The sequence below is a fragment of the Cavia porcellus genome, unplaced genomic scaffold (assembly GCF_034190915.1).
Source record: "Cavia porcellus strain 051 isolate PalLab524CR breed Dunkin Hartley unplaced genomic scaffold, mCavPor4.1 scaffold_16, whole genome shotgun sequence".
Classification (NCBI taxonomy): domain Eukaryota; kingdom Metazoa; phylum Chordata; class Mammalia; order Rodentia; family Caviidae; genus Cavia; species Cavia porcellus.
Window position 1 is genome coordinate 29,401,728 of NW_026947499.1, and position 19,911 is coordinate 29,421,638.

A 19,911-nucleotide genomic window follows, 5' to 3' on the forward strand; every position below is an offset into this window, starting at 1 on the left:
TATAAAACACTTTCCTTTTGAATTTGAATCATGTGAATGTATGAAGTATTCAAAAATACACTTGAGAATTGTAAACTTCTCAAACTTACCAGCAAGTTCATAGAATAACATTCTTATCACATCTTATTTTTTTGTGTATATGAGATGGTAGAGATCAATCTCAGGACTTCATCGATGCTAGTTGAATGCTCTATCACTAAGTTATACCTTCAACCCACTTTTTTCCCTTAAATATTTCCTTTTTTCCTCTCTGGAGAGTATGATGACACTGAATTTGGCATTTCTCATTCCTATAAATGTTTAGATTGTTTTATGCCATATCTATGAGCAATATTGGTTAATATTATTTTGCATGTCTTCAGACTTCAAATTGAAGGTATTTACAAAAGTTGTACTATATTAATTCTATAATTTGTTTTCTTTGCATGACATTTGAGATTTTAAAACTGAAGGCTATACCATGGGTTCTAATTTGCTCATTTTAACTTTGTGGTTCTGTTGAAGCACTGTGCCCCAAAACCCATTCTGAAGATGAACATTTTGGCACTGGTCATTGCTTACTTCATAAATGCAGGGATGAATATTGTTGACTTTGGGCTGTGATTCTTCATAGCAGAGAATTGGTTCTTTTGTCTTTGCATGTCCCTCAGCACTTAATTGAGTTCCTCTAATTGTGCTTGATAAATATGCTTTGCCTGCCCAAGGAAGCAGTCTTCCTGTTTTACTGTACTTATTTTTGTGGTTGGTGTTTAGGGGTGGCTATCACTCCTCCCTTCACTAGAGGGTAGATGGGCTGCTGTGATCACAGCCATGGGGACCCTTCACTTGAGGGATTGATGTCTGTTGGAGCAATCAGTCCTTACAGTCATCTGCACAGGAGGCCCTCAACTCCATGGTGGTAACTGTAAAGTAAGTAAGCAGTAGAGTACCAGGCTTGTGTAAAGGTAACATGGCATGGAATTTATTGTGCTTGAATTCAGGCAGAGAGCATGATAAGACCTTCTGCCCTGAACAAAGAAAAGTGTGTGATTGAGAGAAGACAGGGGACATTGGGCAGGAAGATCCAGTGAACTCTGTGGTTAAAGGCTTCTGGAAAGCTTGCATTTCAGTGGGCAGAATCCTTTGAAGTGTCCCATTGTAAAGTTTTGGGTGTCTCCAGATGTCCCCAGAGCCTGCAAAGTTCCTTATCCTATCTTATCTCCTTTCCTGTCTTGTCAATGGCCTTGGGTGCTGTGCTGAGTTCCCTGCAAGACATAATGCTTCTATTGGCAGGCAGGTTGGGGGCTGGGACAGTCAGTTCTGGATGGAGACTTAGCAATGAGGAAGCTGAGATTTAGCAAGAAGAGCTGGTGTCCAGAGTTAGTGGTGGTTAATAGTGATACAGGAATTCTCAAGAAGCCTACGTCTTGTGGGTCCATAAGTCAGGTTCTATTGGTTGGGCATGTTTGTTATGTTCATAATAAGGTGATATGGGTAAAAGTGACCAACTTTTGTAAATACCTTCAATTTGAAAAGTCTGAAGACAAGTAATGACCAGTGTCAGTATAGGGTTATGAGAAACAGATGGCCTAGAAAGAAAACAGTGTTCAGAGGATGGCAGTTCCCCTTATGGTCTAAGGACCAGTGACAGTGCAGAGGAAAGGAGGCCTGGAGAGTTTTGAGCCAGATCACAGAGAAGCCCCAAGAAGGACCCACGTAGAGGGCCCAGCACTTGAGAAATCAGCACACTCAGGGCATTTTAAGACCTTCATGTGGCCTGGACAGAGGAGCTTAGAATAAGCAGGAAGTAAGGAAATAAAGAATGGTGACTAGGAAGGTGTAAGGGGTTGGCTACATCAGGGAGAGGTACAGGAATCAGAACCAGAGGATCTGATAAGGAAGAGACTGTTGAGACCAGGAAGTGTCTGATGTGGAAATGGTAAGCTGTACCAGTGACAAAAATAAACATGGTAAGGCTTGTAAGGCTTCTGGCTCAACTAGGTTTTGAAGTGGCAGTGCCATTGGGAATGCAGCCCTGGAGGAAGGGGTAGCTGGAGCAAGTTGTGCGTTAGGCTAGAAAGGAGTCAGACAAGGGAGAATTGCCATCGGTCAGAGTTTCCAGACAAGAGACATTCCTGAGCCAGACATGGTCAATTGAGATAATCCTTAGCTCTAACCATTTCTGGGGTATTGGTGAGAAAAATGAGCCAGTCCAGAGTGGGAGGAAGGAGTGGGTACGTGGGCCAAGGTCCCAAGTGTAGAAGGCAGACTGAAAAGGACTGAGTGGGTTTGATGGGAGACAGAGAGTCCAGAGCTCACAGGTCCAAGAGGAGGAGGAGGTGAGTGGTGGGAGGTGTGCTCTTGAGCCTCAGCAGTGAGGCGAGAGACCGTATCTTTTTGGCCAGTTTTATATTAAGATCGTTTTTCATTTTGCTCTTGTAAAGACATAGGAATTAAAGGAGAGAGATATTTTGGGGAGGGGAAAATGGGGTGATGCAAAGTGGAGAAGGCAGATATTCATGGCCCTGTAACTGATTGTTCCATGGCTAAAAGAATGCAGCTTGGCAACATCTCCCCTGCAGACTGATGACTCCTTATCTCAGAGCAGTTGGCTGTTTGTGGTCATTTTTTGGTTTATTCAGAGTCTGTGTGTGGCAGATGTGTGTTTGCAGTAGTTTTGTTTTCCTGGTTGGGTTTCTGAGGCTCTCATTTCATCAGTTTGAAGTTTTCGATCATATCAACTCAATTATTAGAAAGAGTGAACTTAAAATGTGATGTGATGATCTTGAGTCCACCAGCCCTAGTGCATTCAAGTTACCATGCTTGATTTTCAAACTTTTTTTTTTTTTTTAACTCCTGAGAAGAGAAGCTGAGTCCCAGAAATACTACCCTGGCTCCCACCTTCCAGTGAAGGGGCTCTAAAACCTTAGCACCACTCAGGCCTTACTCCATTTCTTTACTTCTCCTTTCTTTTCCCCTTTCTTCTCTCCTTCCCTCCATTTCCCCCTCTCCTGTCCTTTCTTTTCTCTCCTTTCTTCTTCTTCTTTTTTTTCTTCAGGACAGGACATCAAACTTGGGTCCTTGTGCATGCTAGATAAACATTCTACCACTGAGCTGTACTGCCAGCCTCTGGGTGGGCCCTTTGGACTTTGTCTTTATAGTTGAGAAACCCAAAGCTCAGGTTGGTGTTAGTATGAATCCTTGGTTGGTAGGTCTCCAGCTCAGACCAGTCTGTCTCTCCAAAACCCTGTGTTACTTCAATAATACAGGAGACAAAATGGGATGAAGATTGTGGATTAAGGGACATGGGTCATCAAGAAGAAGACCAAGTTGCAGCAGAAGTGAAAGGGGCAAGGAAGTAGAGGGCTTGGAATCAGAGGGGAGGCACAGGTGAGCTGGAGGGAGGCACAGGAATAGAGTGAGCAGCAGATGCCACAGAGCATACAGCAGACCAGTGTGTATGATAGAGGCGTCACCAACCTGCTCACTCATTGTCCTTTCTGTCTTGCCAGCAGATAGGTCACAGTGGTGAGGGCTGGTGTGGCATTCAGAATGGCAGAGGAGCAGGAGTTCACCCAGCTTTGTAAGTTGCCCACACAGCCCTCCCACCCACACTGCATCAACAATACCTACCGCAGTACAAAGCACTCCCAGGCTTTGCTCCGGGGGCTGCTGGCTCTCCGAGACAGTGGGATCCTCTTTGACGTTGTCCTGGTGGTGGAGGGGAGACACATTGAGGCCCATCGGATCCTCCTGGCTGCATCCTGTGATTACTTCAGGTAGGTTGCTTAACCTGTTTCTTTGTTTTTTTCAAGGACAATAACACAAGTGATCTCAGCTCTTCTAGGCATGTGTGCTGGCACTGAAGGTGCCAGGTCTCAAACTGACCTTGGAGCCTATTGTGGAGACGCAGGTGACAACTGTGAGACTAGAAGTGTTTTAGAGTGTGTTTTTCTTTCAGCTGTCTCATATCTTTGGCATCTTTTTTCAAAAGATAAGTGTGCTTTGGCTGGTCATGGTGGTACACATCTATAATCCCATCACTCAAGAAACTGAGGCAGAAGGATTACCACAAGTTCGAGGCCACACTGTATCAACCCCCCCTTCCCAAAAAGAAAAAAGAAGATAATTATGTTTGGTTTTATTTGTAGTGTCATGTTTTATAAAGTCAATCTTAGACTACAACTACAATATCTTGGAATAAAACAGATTCGTATTTTATTCTACTCTGCATTTTATTCCCATCCCATTTTCATTTTGAAAATTTTGAAATTTATGTAAAAGAAGAACAATATGATGAACACCTGAATACATACCAATTGTTAACACTCTTAGATTGCTCTGTCTCTTAAACACAGACCCTTTCCTAAGATGTTACGACACTTAAAGGTGGATATGATGGCAGACACCTGAAATCACTGCACTTAGGAGACTGAGGCAGGAGAATCAAGAGCTTGAAGCCAGACTGACCTACATAAAGAATTCCATCCAGCTGACTTTTGGGTGAACTCCATCTGAAAACAAAAAACACATTATGACCTTTTAAACCACTCCCCCATTATTGTAATGCCAGTTAGGAGGTCTGTATGAGCCTGGTCATTCCTCTAGCACCCTACAGGTGCTAAAGTCCAAGGCAAGGTGGTTATTATTGTATACACATTGTCCACACAGCTACATGGAGTCACCCTTTTTATGGCTTACAATTTTCATCTTCAGATATCAGCTTCTGACCCTCCCAATGGGCTCTGGCCTCTCCAGCATTTCTCATGGCTTCCTGCATGGCCTCACATTAGCACTGGAAAGAACTCTTGGCTTGTTTCTTTGACTTACTGGGTTGGAATCTTATTCTAGTGTGTAGCATGTTGTATTGGGACTCTCAAGAGAGATAGAACCAACAGTCTATAAATATGTGAGAGGAGATTAGTATTGATTAGCATTCTGGATTCTCAAGAGTTCCGTGACAAGCCATCTGTAAGCTGGAATCCTTGGGATGCCAAACGTGTAGCTCGGTTTTTTATTTTCCTTATTTCTTTTTTGGTACTTGGGATTGAACCCAAAACCTTCTATTTTCTAGGTAGGTAGTTCAGCACTGAGCTGCGTCTCAAGCTTGACTCTTAAGTCTGAGAACCTCAGAACCAAAAAGACTTTTGATTTAATTCTCATTCTGAGCCTGAAGGCCTGAGGAGCTCAGGGGAACTGTTGATATAAGTCTTTAAAGTGCCAAGGATTGAGAGCCTGAGTTCTGATATCTACAAGCAAGTGACAAAGAGTGTACCAGAGACAGAGGATGGGAGGGAGATACAGATAAAGAGACAGGGAGGAAAGAGAAAAGAAGGCAAAAGAAGCGGAAGAGAAATCTTATCTTGTCTGTGCTGTTTTTCTTCTGTGTGGGCCTCAAGTGCCTAGCCACACAGAATGAATTTTCCCCCTTCATCCCACCAACTTACAAGCCAGCGTCCTCTGGAAACACCCAGAAAAAATGTTTTCCCAGTTTTCTTACTCTAATCAAGTTGATACCTAAAATTAGCTGTCGCAGGTGGTTGTCACATAGATACTCAGTAGCCTTGACCTAAATCATTTTCTGTACTCTATTTCCCTGTTGTCTGTATAGCTGTGCACTCTGAAGAAGAGGGCCCCCACACCCTCCTTTTGTAGAGTATGAGCCGGGGTGGGGGTGGGGGCAGCCAAGATGGCAATACTCAAACCCCAGGCATTCCATGCCAGTCCTCCTTAATTGTTTTGCCTTCTGGGCTCAGTAGTAGTTCCCATTTTTTCATTTTAGGAACTATTAAGCAGAATACTTCTTTGTGTCTTAAGTGCTTCATGGTGAATGTGACTCATTGGTAACTTGGTGTAGATGTCCAGGAGCAGCAGCAACCCTTTAGTTCATTAGGAGATTTAGCTGTGGTTGTTAATAAATTTAACATCATGGCCAAGCCTCCAATCCCAACACTCTGGGAAGCTGAGACAGTATTATGGCAAATTTGAGCTCAGTCTAGGCCACTTAATGCATAGGGAAGGGGCTGGGGATTTAGCTCAGTAGCTTAAGTGCTTACCTGATAAGTGCAAGGTTGTGAGTTCAATCCTTGGTACTTCAAATTTAAAAACAAACAAACCCATAATACTTAGTGAAGCCAGGTGTTGAGGCACACGCTTGTAATTCCAGCACTCAGGAGGCTGAGGTAAGAGGATTATTGCAAGTTCAAGAGTAGCCTGGGCTACAAAGTCATCTCAAGATCAGCCTGAACTGCATAAGAAGACCCTGTCTCAAAAGAGAGAAAGAGGGGTCAGGGATTTAGCTCAGCTGCACAAGTGCCTGCCTTGTAAGTGCAAGTTCGATTGGGGGGGGGGGCACGGGGACACAAACATCAAAAAAAGAGAAAGGAGGGGGCTGGGGATTTAGCTCAGCAGCATAAGCACCTGCCTTGCAAGCAGGCGGTCATGAGTTCGATCACCGGTACCAATTAAAAAAAAAAAAGGGATAAATAATAACATACAAGATAGTGCACAGGGTAGGGGATCAGAGCGCCACCTGCAGAGAACATTTGGAAGGTGCAGCACAGGCCTATCCAGCAGAAGGATCAACCCATTTAGAGCCTGTGCAAGACTGGTTGGCAGGGGGCTACAGAGCCAGGGGACTTCTTGGGCTCGCTGTCACAGCCCTTCATGTCCCAATTCTTCCCACTCAGGCTATCCCTATCACATAACTCTTCCTAGAAGGTACAGTGTGAATATAGCTTTTCCTTAATTGAGCAAAAGCTTTCTGAGGATTTTCACATCTTGTGCAAGTGATTCCTAATCCTTCCCACAACCTGTCCAAGATGGGCCTCTTTTAGGAGGTTTCTCCTTTTCCATGGTGTGGCTGACCATGTGAAGGGAAAGGGAGAGTGCCATTGTTAGAGAGGTCAGTCCCAGCCTAGATGTAGATATGAAAGAAATGGATTATTCTCAAGATGCATCATGTTTATTACTCAAGTTACCTGATTCAGATTAAATAACAAAGTGCTAGGCCTGGTGGTACATGCCTGTAATCCCAGCTGCTGGAGAGGCTGAGGCAGGAGGATTGAAAATTGGAAGCCAGTCTGAGAGACTTAGATCCTTGACTCGAAGTGAAATGAAATGATATGGAGTTGGGGATATAGCTCGGTGGTAGAGACTTGCATAGCATGTGTGAGGCCCTGGTTTTGATTCCCACCAATACCTTTCAAAAAATTGTCGAGGAAGGTATTTTCCCCTTTGGGAAGACTTTAAAGGTGTAAAAGGATTGTAATATATGATTTGGGAGTTACCTGATTACACTGCATTGTAGATATGTTTCTTTCTTTTTTTTTTTTTTTTTTTTTTTTTTTTTTTACTTTTGTTAGTGACTTTCCACTGCCCATCTCTTTCAGATCCCTTGACCTTATTCTCATCTGCTTCACCTTGTTTGCAGCTGAGCTGGTTCTTCCTCATGCCTCAAACCCCTGTTTGGGTTTGAAGGACCCGAGGGCTCTGTCCTAAAATGCAACCTCCCAGGGTCATTGTATCCTACCATTGCTTTCATACTGTCTGTGAATTGTAAAGGATGGTATTGCTCAAGTTGGTGACTGTGATTTTGACATTTTAGCTAAAATTGATGATTACCTAGAAATTATAATTGGCAGGATTTCACCTCCAGAAGAGAAAAAAATTTTTATTCTCTACAAAAACACAAAGCACAGAGGTTTCCCAGTATAGTTGTGCTTTTTAGGAACAGACACCAAAGCTGTTTAAATTTTCTCAGACCAATAAAACAATATTCCTCAAAGCACTTTCCAGTCAGGTGAGCATTGTTCTCAGAAAGATAGATTAGCTCTACCATAGGGAGCTTACAATTCATATTGTTAATTATGTAATCATAACCTAGGATGTGTCTGCATACATATTTACATAGTATATCTACAGATACAGCATGAGTATGATAACATTGAGCTTGCAGTTCCACAATTAAAAACTTTTTGAGCTGGGCATGGTGTTGCATGCCTATAATCCTAGCAATCTCAGCACTTGGGAAGCTGAGGCAGGAGGATTGAGGTGAGTTCAAGGCCAGCTTGAACTACATATCAAAACTAAGTCTCAAAAAACTTTGAGTTGAGTGTACTCCTGTAATCCCAGCTACTTTACAGGCTAAGGCAAGAGGATTGCAAGTTCCAGGCCAGGTTAGGCAACTGAGTGAGACACTGTCTTAAAGTAAAATTTTAAAAAAGAGCTGGGAGTCTGGGGATTTAGCTCAGCTAATCAAGTGCTTGCCTGGCAAGTGCAAGTTGTCAGTTTGATCCCTGGTACCAGGAAAAAAAAAAAAGCTAGAAGTTTAGTTCAGCTTTCCCTGTGATCATTCCCCATTACCAAAAAACAAACCTAAGTGCAATTTCTTAAATAGTTGAAAGTCTGTAATCCCAGCACTAGGGAGGCTGAGGAAGGAGAACTGTTGCAAGTTCGAGATCAGCCTAGGCTAAAGTGAGCTCAGGGCCAGCCTGAACTGCATAGTAAGACCCTGTCTCAAAAAAGACAATGAATAGTTGAAAATGTATATACCTAGAATATCGCCAGCTTATCTTGCCTCCTTACCTTTCTCCTTAATGCCATGATAACCAGTTTTTTTTGTGTTGTTCTACTCAACACACACACCACACTGGGAATGGTACCCCAGACTTTAATCTAGGCAAATGCCCTACCACAAAGCTACATCATCAGCCCTTGACCATCCTATTCAAAACTGTGTTTTAAACACACACCTTCACACACACATACATCATGTAAAATGTATCCTTTTTACCATTTTTAACTGTACAGCTTATTAAGTACATTTACATTGTCATGAAAAATTCAGATTTCATATTATAGACCTAAAACTTTGTAATTTTTAACTGTTCTTTATCCTGTTCCCCAGCCCCTCGTAACCACTATTTTACTTTCTGTTTCTAAAGAGCTGACTGCTCTAGGTACCTCATAAATAGAATCGTACTTCATCCTTTTGTACTTGGCTTATGTCACTTAGCATAATGTTCTTAAGATTCATTCACTTAGGGGCTGGGGATTTAGCTCAGTGGCATAAGCGCCTGCCTTGCAAGCAGGCAGTCATGATTTCAATCCCTGGTCCAATAAAAAGGAAAAAGACAAAAAAATAAAAAAAATTTCATTCACTTAGTAGCACATGACAGAATTTCACTTTTTAAAGACTTTCATTCTGTAGTCATTTCATGATATCACTTGATATTGAAATTTTCCTAATTATCTCAAAATATATATCCTTCTCCCCTCCGTTTGGGACCCAGGCTGACCTTGAACTTGTGATCCTCCTCCCTTAGCCTCTCAAATGCTGGGATTACAAGTATGCATTATGCCCAGGTTAAGTTTTTATTTGGACATTTTTTTTAGAGGGGGAAATGAGGGTCATAAAGAATTAAATCTATTCTTGATTAAAAATAAAAAGGAGGGCATGCATATGTATTTTTCTTTTTATTTCCTACCTAATTTATATTTTAAAATGTTGCTCCTACATTACAATTAAGAGATAAAGTTAATGAATATCTGTGCCATTGGCCTAGATCAACATTTTATAAATTCACTTCAGAGCAATTGCAGGCAACATGACACTGTATCCCTACTTTAGTGTGGCTTTGTTAAAGATACCCTCTAACATAGTTCAGCTATGTGATATACTGGAGATTAAACCTAGGACAAAACTGAACTACATCCTCAGTCTTTTTATTTCTTTATTTTTAAATTTTATTTTTATTTATTTATTTATTTTTTGAGACAGGGTCTCGCTATGTAGTCCAGGCTGGGCTTGAACTCATGGTGATCCCTCTGGCTGATCTTCCTGAGTGCTAGGATTACAAGTGTACACCACAACATCCAGCTCTTATTTTAGACGAGGTCTTGCTAAGTTGTCTAAGATGCCCTTAAAATTAATGATCCTTCTGCCTCCTGAGTAGTTGAGGTTTCATCACTATGTGCCACCACTCCTGGTTTCTAACATGTCTTTAATACCATTATGAGTCCAAGAAAATTTTTTCATTTCATAATTTTCCTTGATACTTAGTCCATATTCAGGTTTTCCTAATTATTTCCAAAAGTCTTCTATCTCTTCCTCCCCCTTCTATTCAAGGCCCATACAGAAGATGCTTTTGTAAGATGTTAATATCTGCATCAGTCCAAGTGCCCATGCCCTGTTCAGGTGATCCATGCTCACAGTGTCCCTATCCCTACTGCTGCAGCATGGATCCTAGAGTTGCCTAGAGGAGTCAGACAAGGGAAATACAAATAATAATGCAGCTCTGGAAGGTTCGAGCTGCTGCAAAGTGCATAGAAGAATGCTTCAAGGGACTAGCAACATGTTTGGTAAAATGTGTAAGGATAAATTTATAGACGAGGTCTATAGGAAGATGACTTATGAGACTTCCAAAGACACCCTAAGGGTGCATGGACACATATAGAAGTTCACTGTGTCTATTGCAAAGATGCAAACTTTTTCTACATTAATCTAGATGTTTATCTTTTTTTTTTTTTTTTGATATGGGGATTAAACTCATGACCTCGAGCTTGCCAGGCAGGTGCTTATAACCCTGAGCTAAATCCCCGGCCCTAATCTAGATGTTTAATGTGTTCCTTAAAAAGTTTATTGGGGGAAATTAAATGAATTGCTTTTACAGTTCAGATGAAAAAGTAAGTTGTGGTGCCAGGCACTGTGCCCCACACCTATGATCCCAGCTACTTAAGAAGATGCGATGGGGGAGGAGTCACAAGTTCAAGGCAAGCCTGAGCAACCTAGTAAGACCCTGTCTCAAAATTTTAAGGCGGCTAGGGAACCAGGGCATGATGGCACATACTTATAACCCCAACACACTGGGAGGCTAAGGCAGGAGGATCACAAGTTCAGGCCCAGCTTGGGTAACTTAGTAACTTAGCAAGATTCTGTCTCAAAATAAAAAGTGTAAAAAAATCTTTTTAAAGAGCTAGGCATGCTTGGCATCAGTGGTAGAGCACATGCTTAGTGTAACCCTGGGTTTGAGTCTTAATATCACACATACACATACACAAGTAGTGGTCAGGAAATTGTTGCAAATGAAGGTAAATCCTATATTGGATATATTGTGACACTACAGTATTTTAACCTGCATCTTGTTGGGAAGATGTGAAAAGATTATAGAAAAAAGCTAGAAGATTCATAAATATTACAAACATCAGGAACCCAGTAGGTGTTTCATTAAAATTGGCCTCATATATTGGGAAAGAGGCAGAGATAAATCAGTTGCTATGTGAAAAATATAAACTTAGGTTTTTGTTTCCTACCTTATGCCAAAAACAGTAACTAGAGAAAAACATGAGTAAATGTTTTCTTATCTCAAAAAGAGGATTTTCTAATTTTGACACAAAATTCAGAGGCAAGAAAAGAAAAGCTGGGCATGGTACCACATGCAATCCTAGCACTTGGGAGGCCTAGGCAGGATTGCCATGAGTTCAAGGTCAACATGAACTGTATAAAGAGACCCTATCTCAAGAAACTGAAAAAGAAAAACAAAAGATAAATCTGACTACTTTAAAAAACAAAGACAAATTTCTTCATGGCAAAAGTCATCATAAAAATCAATAAGTAAGAGCTGGGCATGGTGGCTCATGCCTGTAATCTCAGCACTCAGGAGGCTGAGGCAGGAGGATCCTTGTGAGTTCGGGACCAGCCTGGGCTACAAAGTGAGCTCAAGGCCAGCCTGAACTGCATAGTGAGACCCTGTCTCAAAAAAGACCAAAAAAAAATCAGTAAGTGGAAAAAAATTCAATTTCTCAAAAAAACCCAGCATATCTCTGCAGTGGGCAAAAAGCTTAATAGAAAACAGGCAAAGATTTTGGAGTGTTTATAAAAGTAATAGCAGGTATAGTGGTGCAGGCCCATGATCCCTCTGCTCGACAGCTAAGGCAGGAGTTCTAGGCCAGCCTGGACTACTTAGTCAATGTCAGTTCAAAACCAGCCTGAACTACATAAGAAGACCCTGTCTCAAAAAAAAGCATTATGTGTGACTTTTATACATGTGATCATGTGATGGGATTTTCTGTTTTGTTTTTGTTTTTTCAGACAAGTATGTAGTTCAGGCAGGTCTTGAATTGACACTGTGAATTCCAGGCTGGCCTTGAACTCATGGAATTACTTCTGCCTCAGCTTCCTGAGTAGTGGGATCAGAGGTGTGCGACACCACAAGTGGCTCTGTCTTGTTTGTGATGGCAGAGTTAGAACTGGTTCTTTCTAGTTTATGAGGTGGGATGGGAGGCAGGCATCTGGCCCTACTATGGAGATTTATATAAGAAGGCAGTCAGTGTTGTCAAAGTATGAAGGTATATCCCAGCAGCTGTGTTCATGGGAATTAATACTGACAGTCACAGATGCAGTGTGTCATGGGGGTGAGGCTGTCCATTATATGAAAAACAGGAAGATGAGAAATAATCTGGATGACTGGATATGGTGGAGCATGCCTATAATCCCAAGCATTGGGGAAGCTGAGGCAGGATGATCTCTGGGAATTAGGCCAGCCTGGACTACATAGTAAGTTCAGAAGCCAACCAAAACTACACAGTGAGACAGTCTCCAAAAAAAAAGTAACCTGAAAGGACCCTAGTAGGTTAAATAAGTGAGGATAGCCTTTACAAAGAGGGAGGCAGCTCTGTGTACTGGGGCAAAAATTAGTTTCCAAAATGTATTGTAAAGTAAAAATAAAATAAGACACAAATACAACCATTTGAGGAGATGTGGGTATCTGTGGGAGGGGAACCAGCTGAAAGTTGGGAGCCAAGCTATGAGGGAACTTTTACCATGATTTTTCATTGATTTTAAATCTTATACCATATGCCGGGAGTGATGGTACATACCTATAGTCTCAATACTTAGGAGGTCAGGCAGGAGGAATGCTACAAGTTCAAGGCCAGCCTGGATTACATAGCAGATCCTGTCTCAAAAAATACAACAAAAATCTTGTACCACGTGTTGTAGTCAGGGGTTGTGAGGAAAACAATTATAATCAGGACACAGAATTTATAATATTATTTTATGATGGTCACTCAGAGTTAAACACAAGAAAGTGCAGGAAAACTTGCCCACAACACTAAAGATCTGGAATATTCAGCCAAGAGCTTGAATCCCACAGCAATGTCCTGCTTGAGTCCAGATGAAGACTGAGAGCCCATGACAGTGCCTCCCATGAGTCCAATTGGAGGTCTAGAGCCCACAAGAAATACTCACATCAGTCTCTTATGGTTCCTTGCTGGGAAAGCCCAAAGGTCAGTGGTGGAAGCTAGAAAGTCTATGCCCCAGCAGGGTGGCCGAGCTGTGCTGGTAGGTTAAGGGTTTTACATTGGAGCTGAGAAGTCATGCTCAAAATAAGAACCAGGCTGCTCTGAAGAGTACCACAGCCATCCTCAGTGACACAGAGGTCCCGAGCTCCTCCAACGATAAGGACAGTCAAGTACATGCCAGAAAGCTTGAAATTAAACAGCACACATCTTCCCCTCTGGAGCCAGGAAGTGATGCTCAGTGTAAGGACCAGAGCTCCCCCAAAGTGAATCACAACCACTCTCACCAACAAGGTCCTGAGCTCCTCTGATGGCAATGGTCAAACTCTCACTAGGGAAGTTAGTCATGACACGCTCTTCCAAGAGAACCAATGCCTCAGGACAGCAACATTTAGAGAAACCCACAATGCCTAGCTCTTCTTTTCCACATATCTATTTAGGCTGGCAACTTTCCTCAGGTGGAACATATACACGCAGCACCATGCTGATCTAATTCAGCTGGTGTTAAGTTGACCACCAGTTTTTAACCCATAACACCATGTATGTTACCTAGTTGAAATATAAAATGTAAAAGTAGTTTCTCTACCATCTCAAAGTTGCTGACTATCAGCCCCTAGGAAAGGGTGGTAAAGCACTTGCTTAGGATGTATGAGACCCTGGGTTCAATCCCTAGTAATGTAAAGTAATTAATATTTAATTAAAATATCTTCAGCTGTGGCCACAAGTCTCTCATCTCCCAACACCTAATCAGTGTCTCCACTTGGATATATCAGTGAGTGTTTAAAAGAAACAATTTGTATTATACAAGGTATACAAATGTAAGAATTTAGAAGATTGCCTTACGGTGGCCACCCACAGAGTTGGATAAGGAAGCATGCAGAGGGTCTCTCTGAACACTGGAGGATTCAGGCCAAGGTCTGGAGCTCACTGCAGTGTCCTCTGCAATTCAGTACTGGGAGGCCAGTGAGTATGTGATGGAAGGTCAAAGGATCTGCACCAGAAGCTGAAGAGTCTGCGCAGGAGGCCAGAAGGTGGCCGAGGTGAAGGTGGAGAATGGAGCTCTTCTAGAAAGAGAAGCAGATCCGTCCTTTCACATTTCTCCTTTATACCATCCAGGCTCATTAGCCATTATACCAATGGCTCATTAACTGTTCTAGGGTATAGGATTGCTGAGCCAATTTAGTTAAAACGTCTCAAGTTGATACAATCAACCATAACAGATGTCCCTGGTGCATCTCACACTGGCTATGTCACAGGAGACTAAATTGCCCTCTCTAAACCAGTTCTTTCTAGATTTTACCCTATCCATAGAAGGTTCTTACCTGTCCATATGCTTCACTTTGCAAAGGGCCACAAGTCCTCCAGGGTCCTCCAGGGTCCTTGTGGAATCAGTCTGTCAGCAGGTTCTTTACTGCTGTGCTCCATCAACTTAGCTGTAGCTTGTCAGCTAGTTCACCCTCCCAAGGCCAGAGTCACCCTCAAGATCTTCCAGCCTAGCTGGTTTCCCATCCCCAGCTCTGGTCCCTTACCCCCTCTCTCTTTGGGCAACAAGTTGTTGACTTAGGGTATTAAATTCTGCATCTGTGCTTTATTAAGCTTGAATTTCATTGTATCATCTACTTTGTATTAGAGATAGGCTGCCTGGCTCTGCTTCACCTGCTCACTTCCTCTTGGCTGCCACGAGCACCAAACTCTTCTCACAGTACCTATGTACCTATCTTCTTACCTAGGGAATCCCCTCTCCTGTAGCCTCACCCTCAGGTTTTAAGTTCCTGGGAAAGGCCTGTGCCTGCCCCTTCTAGTACTCCATCCCAGGTCAGATGTCCTCTTGAGTTCCTTCCCAGTATTTCCCTCATCTAAAATACCTAGTCTGTCTGTTGGTTGGTCAGTTTGTTTGTTAGTTTCTTTTTTCCTTTCCTTTTTCTTTCTTGCAGTATTAGGGATTGAACCCAGAGCCTTTGCACTGAACTACATCCCCAACCCTCTTTCTGTTTTATATTTTGAGATAGGGTCTCACTAAATCACTAAGATGCCCAGCTGGCTCTAACTTGCAATCCTCTTGCCTCCACCTCCTAGAATGCTGGGTTACAGGCAGGTACTACCACTCCCTGCTAACATACTTCTTTTCAGACCTGCTCTGGAGTTGTTGCTTGTCTGACCTAGGAACTTAACTAAGGGTGAAACAGCAAACAAGCAGGAACTAGGCCTACCCTTATGAGTCACATGTGGGATTCATGGGGACCATGGAAAAGGAGACAGCAGTTTCTAGGATGGCTGCCCTGGCTTGGTCAGGCATCTTCTGTAGGTTGACTTCTGTGTATAGGCAGTTTGCTCATTTCAACATGCATACTATTGGCTAATCTGTTCCTGTACCAGCCTTGTCACTGCTGCTTAATTCCCTCTAAATGTTCTTTTCAGCCTGAGCTTGTGTCCTTATCAGTATAACCCCATGTCATTTTCTCTTCTCTTTGCAGAGGTATGTTTGCTGGGGGATTGAAGGAAATGGAGCAGGAGGAGGTCCTGATCCACGGCGTGTCCTACAATGCCATGTGCCAAATCCTGCATTTCATATATACCTCTGAGCTAGAGCTCAGCCTCAGCAATGTGCAGGAGACATTGGTTGCTGCCTGCCAGCTTCAGGTGAGGCTCATCTTGTTCACCAAGGCAGATTCACCACCCTCAGACACACAAGATGTCCACTGAGTAGTGACATTGGAGTAATGTAGGCCCAGAGAGCCAGGACACCAAGCAGTGAAGTAAGCCATGGAGTGGGGAAAGACCCTGTGTCAAGCTTTGGGAGTTAATCAGAATGGCTTCTGATGTCCCTTTTGGGTTGGTCTCTTGCCACTTCCCTTTACTTTTTTGCTGCTTCCTTTTCCTGGCCTAGCCACTCTGCCAGGAGCCAAGTGGGCAGACCCAAGGCTGTATATGTGCAGTGGCCTGTGTGCTGTGGAATTCTGGGAGCTCTGATCATCCCCAGCCTTGCAGCACACACACGCCCTTTCTGTCCACCCTCTATTTTTGGCTCCTCCATCTTTTTTTTTCTTTTGTGATAGGGTCTTGCTATGTACTACTGGCTGGTCTTGAACTCACCATGAAGCACAGGCCAGCCTTGAATTTGTGGTAGTCTTCCTTCCTTAGCCTCCTGAGTGCTGGGATTATAGGCTTACACCACGCCTGGCCTGCTTCCATCTCCAAAAAACGTTTTTCCTTTCAAATACTTTTTTTTTTTTAAATAGAAGCTCAAGTTTACTGAGGCTGCAATTGGGACCTCCCATGCCCCTGCTATTTCAAGTGGACACCTTTAGGGGGCCTGGGCTCTAGAAGGTCCAGTTGAATTTCTATGAGTGTAGTTACACAGGGCTGAGCCTGCAGGTCCTTTTCAGCTCCCAATCAGAAGTTGATTTGATACGTTGAGTCACTTCTTACCCCTTTCTTGAAAGTGAAATGAAACGCTATGCTAAGTTTATCATTCTTTTCTTAGATGAGAGCATGTTTGGGACAATTTGAAAAAACTTCAGTTGTAAGAAAATCTACATAATGGGTATTTCAAGGCCTCAGTTGGCATAGTACCCTGTGCCCTGCTGTCCTAAGGTTGGCTCCATATGTAGGAGTTATTTATTCCATACATGCTTATTGGGCAAAAAGTTTTCCTCATGTACTTTGGTTTAGAGATCTATCCCTTCCCACCCTGTCACTGTTAATTTGGGAACCTTCATCTGGGTTTCTGACTTCCCAACACAGCTTCTCAGCTGCCTCAGAACATGTCCCCATGCCAGCATGACTGTCCCTCTCCACACCTGCTCCCTCTCTGGAGCTTCGGGTTCCCTGTTTTGTATGTCTTTTGACCACTCTGACAGTGCCCTGAGCTCAGAATCTTGCCCCCTTGGGTTCCTTTACCATCTTTATTTTCTATATTCAAGTTAGGACAAGTCAGTCTCTTCAAATCCTGCTGGTAGCTCTCTTTGTTCTCTGTTTCCATTTTCTTTATCTTTGTCCTGGCTTCCTTCCTTCCATTTCTGCCTCCCACCTGGTTTGTCTTTTCTCCTTTTTTTTTTTTTCCCCTTCCTTGTGGCACTGGAGTTTGGATCCAGGGAGTACTGAACCTACATCTGCAGCCCTTTCAAATTTATTTTTAAGTTATGAGACAGTGTCTCCATAAGTTTTTCAAGCTGACCTTGAACTTATAATGGAGTTATACTGACACTAAATCATCTTCCTAGCACCATTTTATCCTCCCACCCTGCAGCTCAGAGAAATGCAGTCTCTTCCACTTGGTTTGGCCATTGTTCTTGGGAGTCTTGGGCCATTCACAGTGCTACAGAAGCTATCTTAGTGGGAGCAGCTAGGTTTGTTTTTAACATGTTGCATTTTTTTCCAATTCCATTTTATTTCAAGGAGATAAAACAGGCTAAAACAAAATTTCAAAACATGTCAACCAGGGGACATACTGCATTTTAAAAATACTTAATATTATATAAAACAAATTCTGCTTGGCATAGCATTATGGAGTCCATAAACCTACCAGATAGTATTCTGTTCCTGTAGCAGGTTCCCGCTGGTGGCTTGCTCCTATGTGCTGTGTCCTTTGGTAGCCTAGGATCTAATATTTTTTGTGTTCCCAGACACCTAGGTCTGAATCCCAGGGAAACTATTCTTGTTGGATCACCTTAAGCAAATGCATTCCCTTCTCTGATTTTTTGATGAGGCTCCTACATCAATGGCTCTTCGCTAATTCCTTGGCAAGATTTCACCCAGCACAGAGCCCTCTTCTCTAAAAACAAAAAGGAAGTACAGACACTAGGTTCTTTTCAAGGTGCTGCTGTTCAAGCCCACTTGTTCTTGGCTCTCACATTTTGCTGTCTTCAGGAACCAACCATATGATATATAAGAAACTGGATTTTTTTTTTTTTTTTTGAGACAGAGTCTCATTATGTAGTTCAGGCTGACCTTGATCTCACTTTGTAGCCCAGGTTGACTTCAAACTTGCAGCAACCCTCCTGCCTCAGCCTTCTGAGTGCTGGAATTATAGGCATGAGCCACCATACCTGGCTAAGAAACTAGATTTTAGGAAGAAGAAGCAAAGCAGAAGTGATTTTTGTGGGATAAAATGAGTGGTCAAGCACTTTTAGGACCTAACAGCATCCTAGAGATATCCCTGATGGGGAACACCTCTGACAGTTTTATCCTTAAGCATATGACCCGGCAAGCAAGTAGGAACTATCTTTGGAACTTTAAAAAAAAATTTTTTTTTAATGTTTATTGATCAGCTTCAACTACTAGCAAAATTCCTATATGTGCAATTGTTAATGCTACAGGATAAATCCAGTATAGTCATTGTTCCACCCTTGGGAAACTGGTTCCAGGACTCCCTTAGGATAAAAATCCAAAGATGTTCAAGTCTCATGTAAAATGGCATAGTATTTGTATATATCCCACCACATAAATTTTACATTTATTTTTGAGCTGGAATCTCACTAAATGACCTAGTCCACTTAAACTCTTATCCTCCCACCTCAGCTTCCTAAGTAGTTGGATTTATGGGCATATGCCACTGTGTACAGATCTGCAGTAGGTTGGATCTTTGTATGTGGAACCTGCATACAAATAGGGAGGGCTAACTATATTTCCAGTTTTAGAGAAACTCTAAAATCTTATTTTCCTCTTTTTTTTCTCAGTACTGGGGATTTGAACCCAGGGCCTTGAGTATGCTAGGTAAGCACTCTACCACATCCCCAGCTTTAAAAGTCTTATTTTCCTAAAGAGCTAGTCAGCACCTAGTTTGTTATCCCTGGACCTGTCTCTTTGTCTCCCTTCTGTCATGCTTTGCTGATCAGATCCCAGAGTGTCCTTGGACAACCTTCAGGGCCCTGTGGCCTGATTCTCAGACCTGTCTCACTTCTGTGCCATTCTCTCACTTGCCTCCCCCCCCCCCCATCATCCATCAGTGCTTCTACAGAGCTAAGGGCCCTACTTAGAGAGTTCACTGGGTCTCTTGACTCAGTCAAGGGGACTCAGAACAGTGTGCCACCTTACAAGAATTTTGAGTGAGGGTCTTGGGATGCATGCCAGTCAAGTATCTGGAGATACTCTGCTGGCAGTTCTGAATGTGTGGGTGATGGGTGGCATAGGATCTGGTCCTGGTGAAGCCTGGAAAGATTGTTGAGTCCATAACCCCCACTGGAACTTGTTTTCAGTCCTCACACTTTTGAGGAGGGAGACTGTTCTAGAGAGGCCTAGGGTGGGGGCAGGAAGAGACCCAGGCCCCTTCCACACCAGATATATCTGACACAGTTACTGATGATACTACCTCCTGCTTCTCTGGAGGGTCAGTACTTTTGATCTAAAAGACTGTTGACATATATCAAGGGTATGTTTTAAGTGTCAGGTAATTCCTGTGCACCTGCTCATTCTTGACATATTTCTCTCCACTTATTTTATAGATGAAAAAATGGAGGTTCAAAGAAGTTAAGAACATGCCATACATGGCTTATTTGGCACACATTGAAGCCAGGATTTAAACCCAGTCAGTCTGTAGTAATCCCATCATCTGTTGGGAAATGTGTGTGTGTGTGTGGGGGGGTGTGTTCCACTTTTCCCCCACCCCAGGGTACCAGTTGCAGGGCCCAGCCG

The 19,911-nt window shown here is 42.8% G+C and overlaps 1 protein-coding gene and 1 long non-coding RNA gene across 8 annotated transcripts in view; one reads left to right on the top strand and one right to left on the bottom strand.

The window, feature by feature from the left end:
* The window catches only part of Klhl22 (kelch like family member 22), a 37,127-nt gene that overhangs the window by 2,871 nt on the left and 14,345 nt on the right, over nucleotides 1-19,911 (top strand). For 4 of the 7 annotated variants that reach the window (XM_063226088.1, XM_063226087.1, XM_063226091.1 and 1 more), the window contains 2 exons: nucleotides 3,492-3,758; nucleotides 15,753-15,918. In XM_063226088.1, coding sequence (XP_063082158.1) covers nucleotides 3,532-3,758; nucleotides 15,753-15,918 — 393 coding nt within the window. In that variant the 5' untranslated portion in view covers nucleotides 3,492-3,531. Of the gene's footprint in view, nucleotides 1-3,491; nucleotides 3,759-15,752; nucleotides 15,919-19,911 lie in introns of those variants that run through there. The other 3 variants (XM_063226086.1, XM_063226085.1, XM_063226089.1) reach the window with 1 other exon arrangement.
* Nucleotides 4,124-12,940, bottom strand: LOC134470692 (uncharacterized). The gene is made up of 3 exons (XR_010039751.1): nucleotides 12,859-12,940; nucleotides 6,036-6,241; nucleotides 4,124-4,493 (listed from the first exon to the last, which is right to left on the bottom strand). It is a non-coding gene; the product is annotated as an uncharacterized LOC134470692 (long non-coding RNA).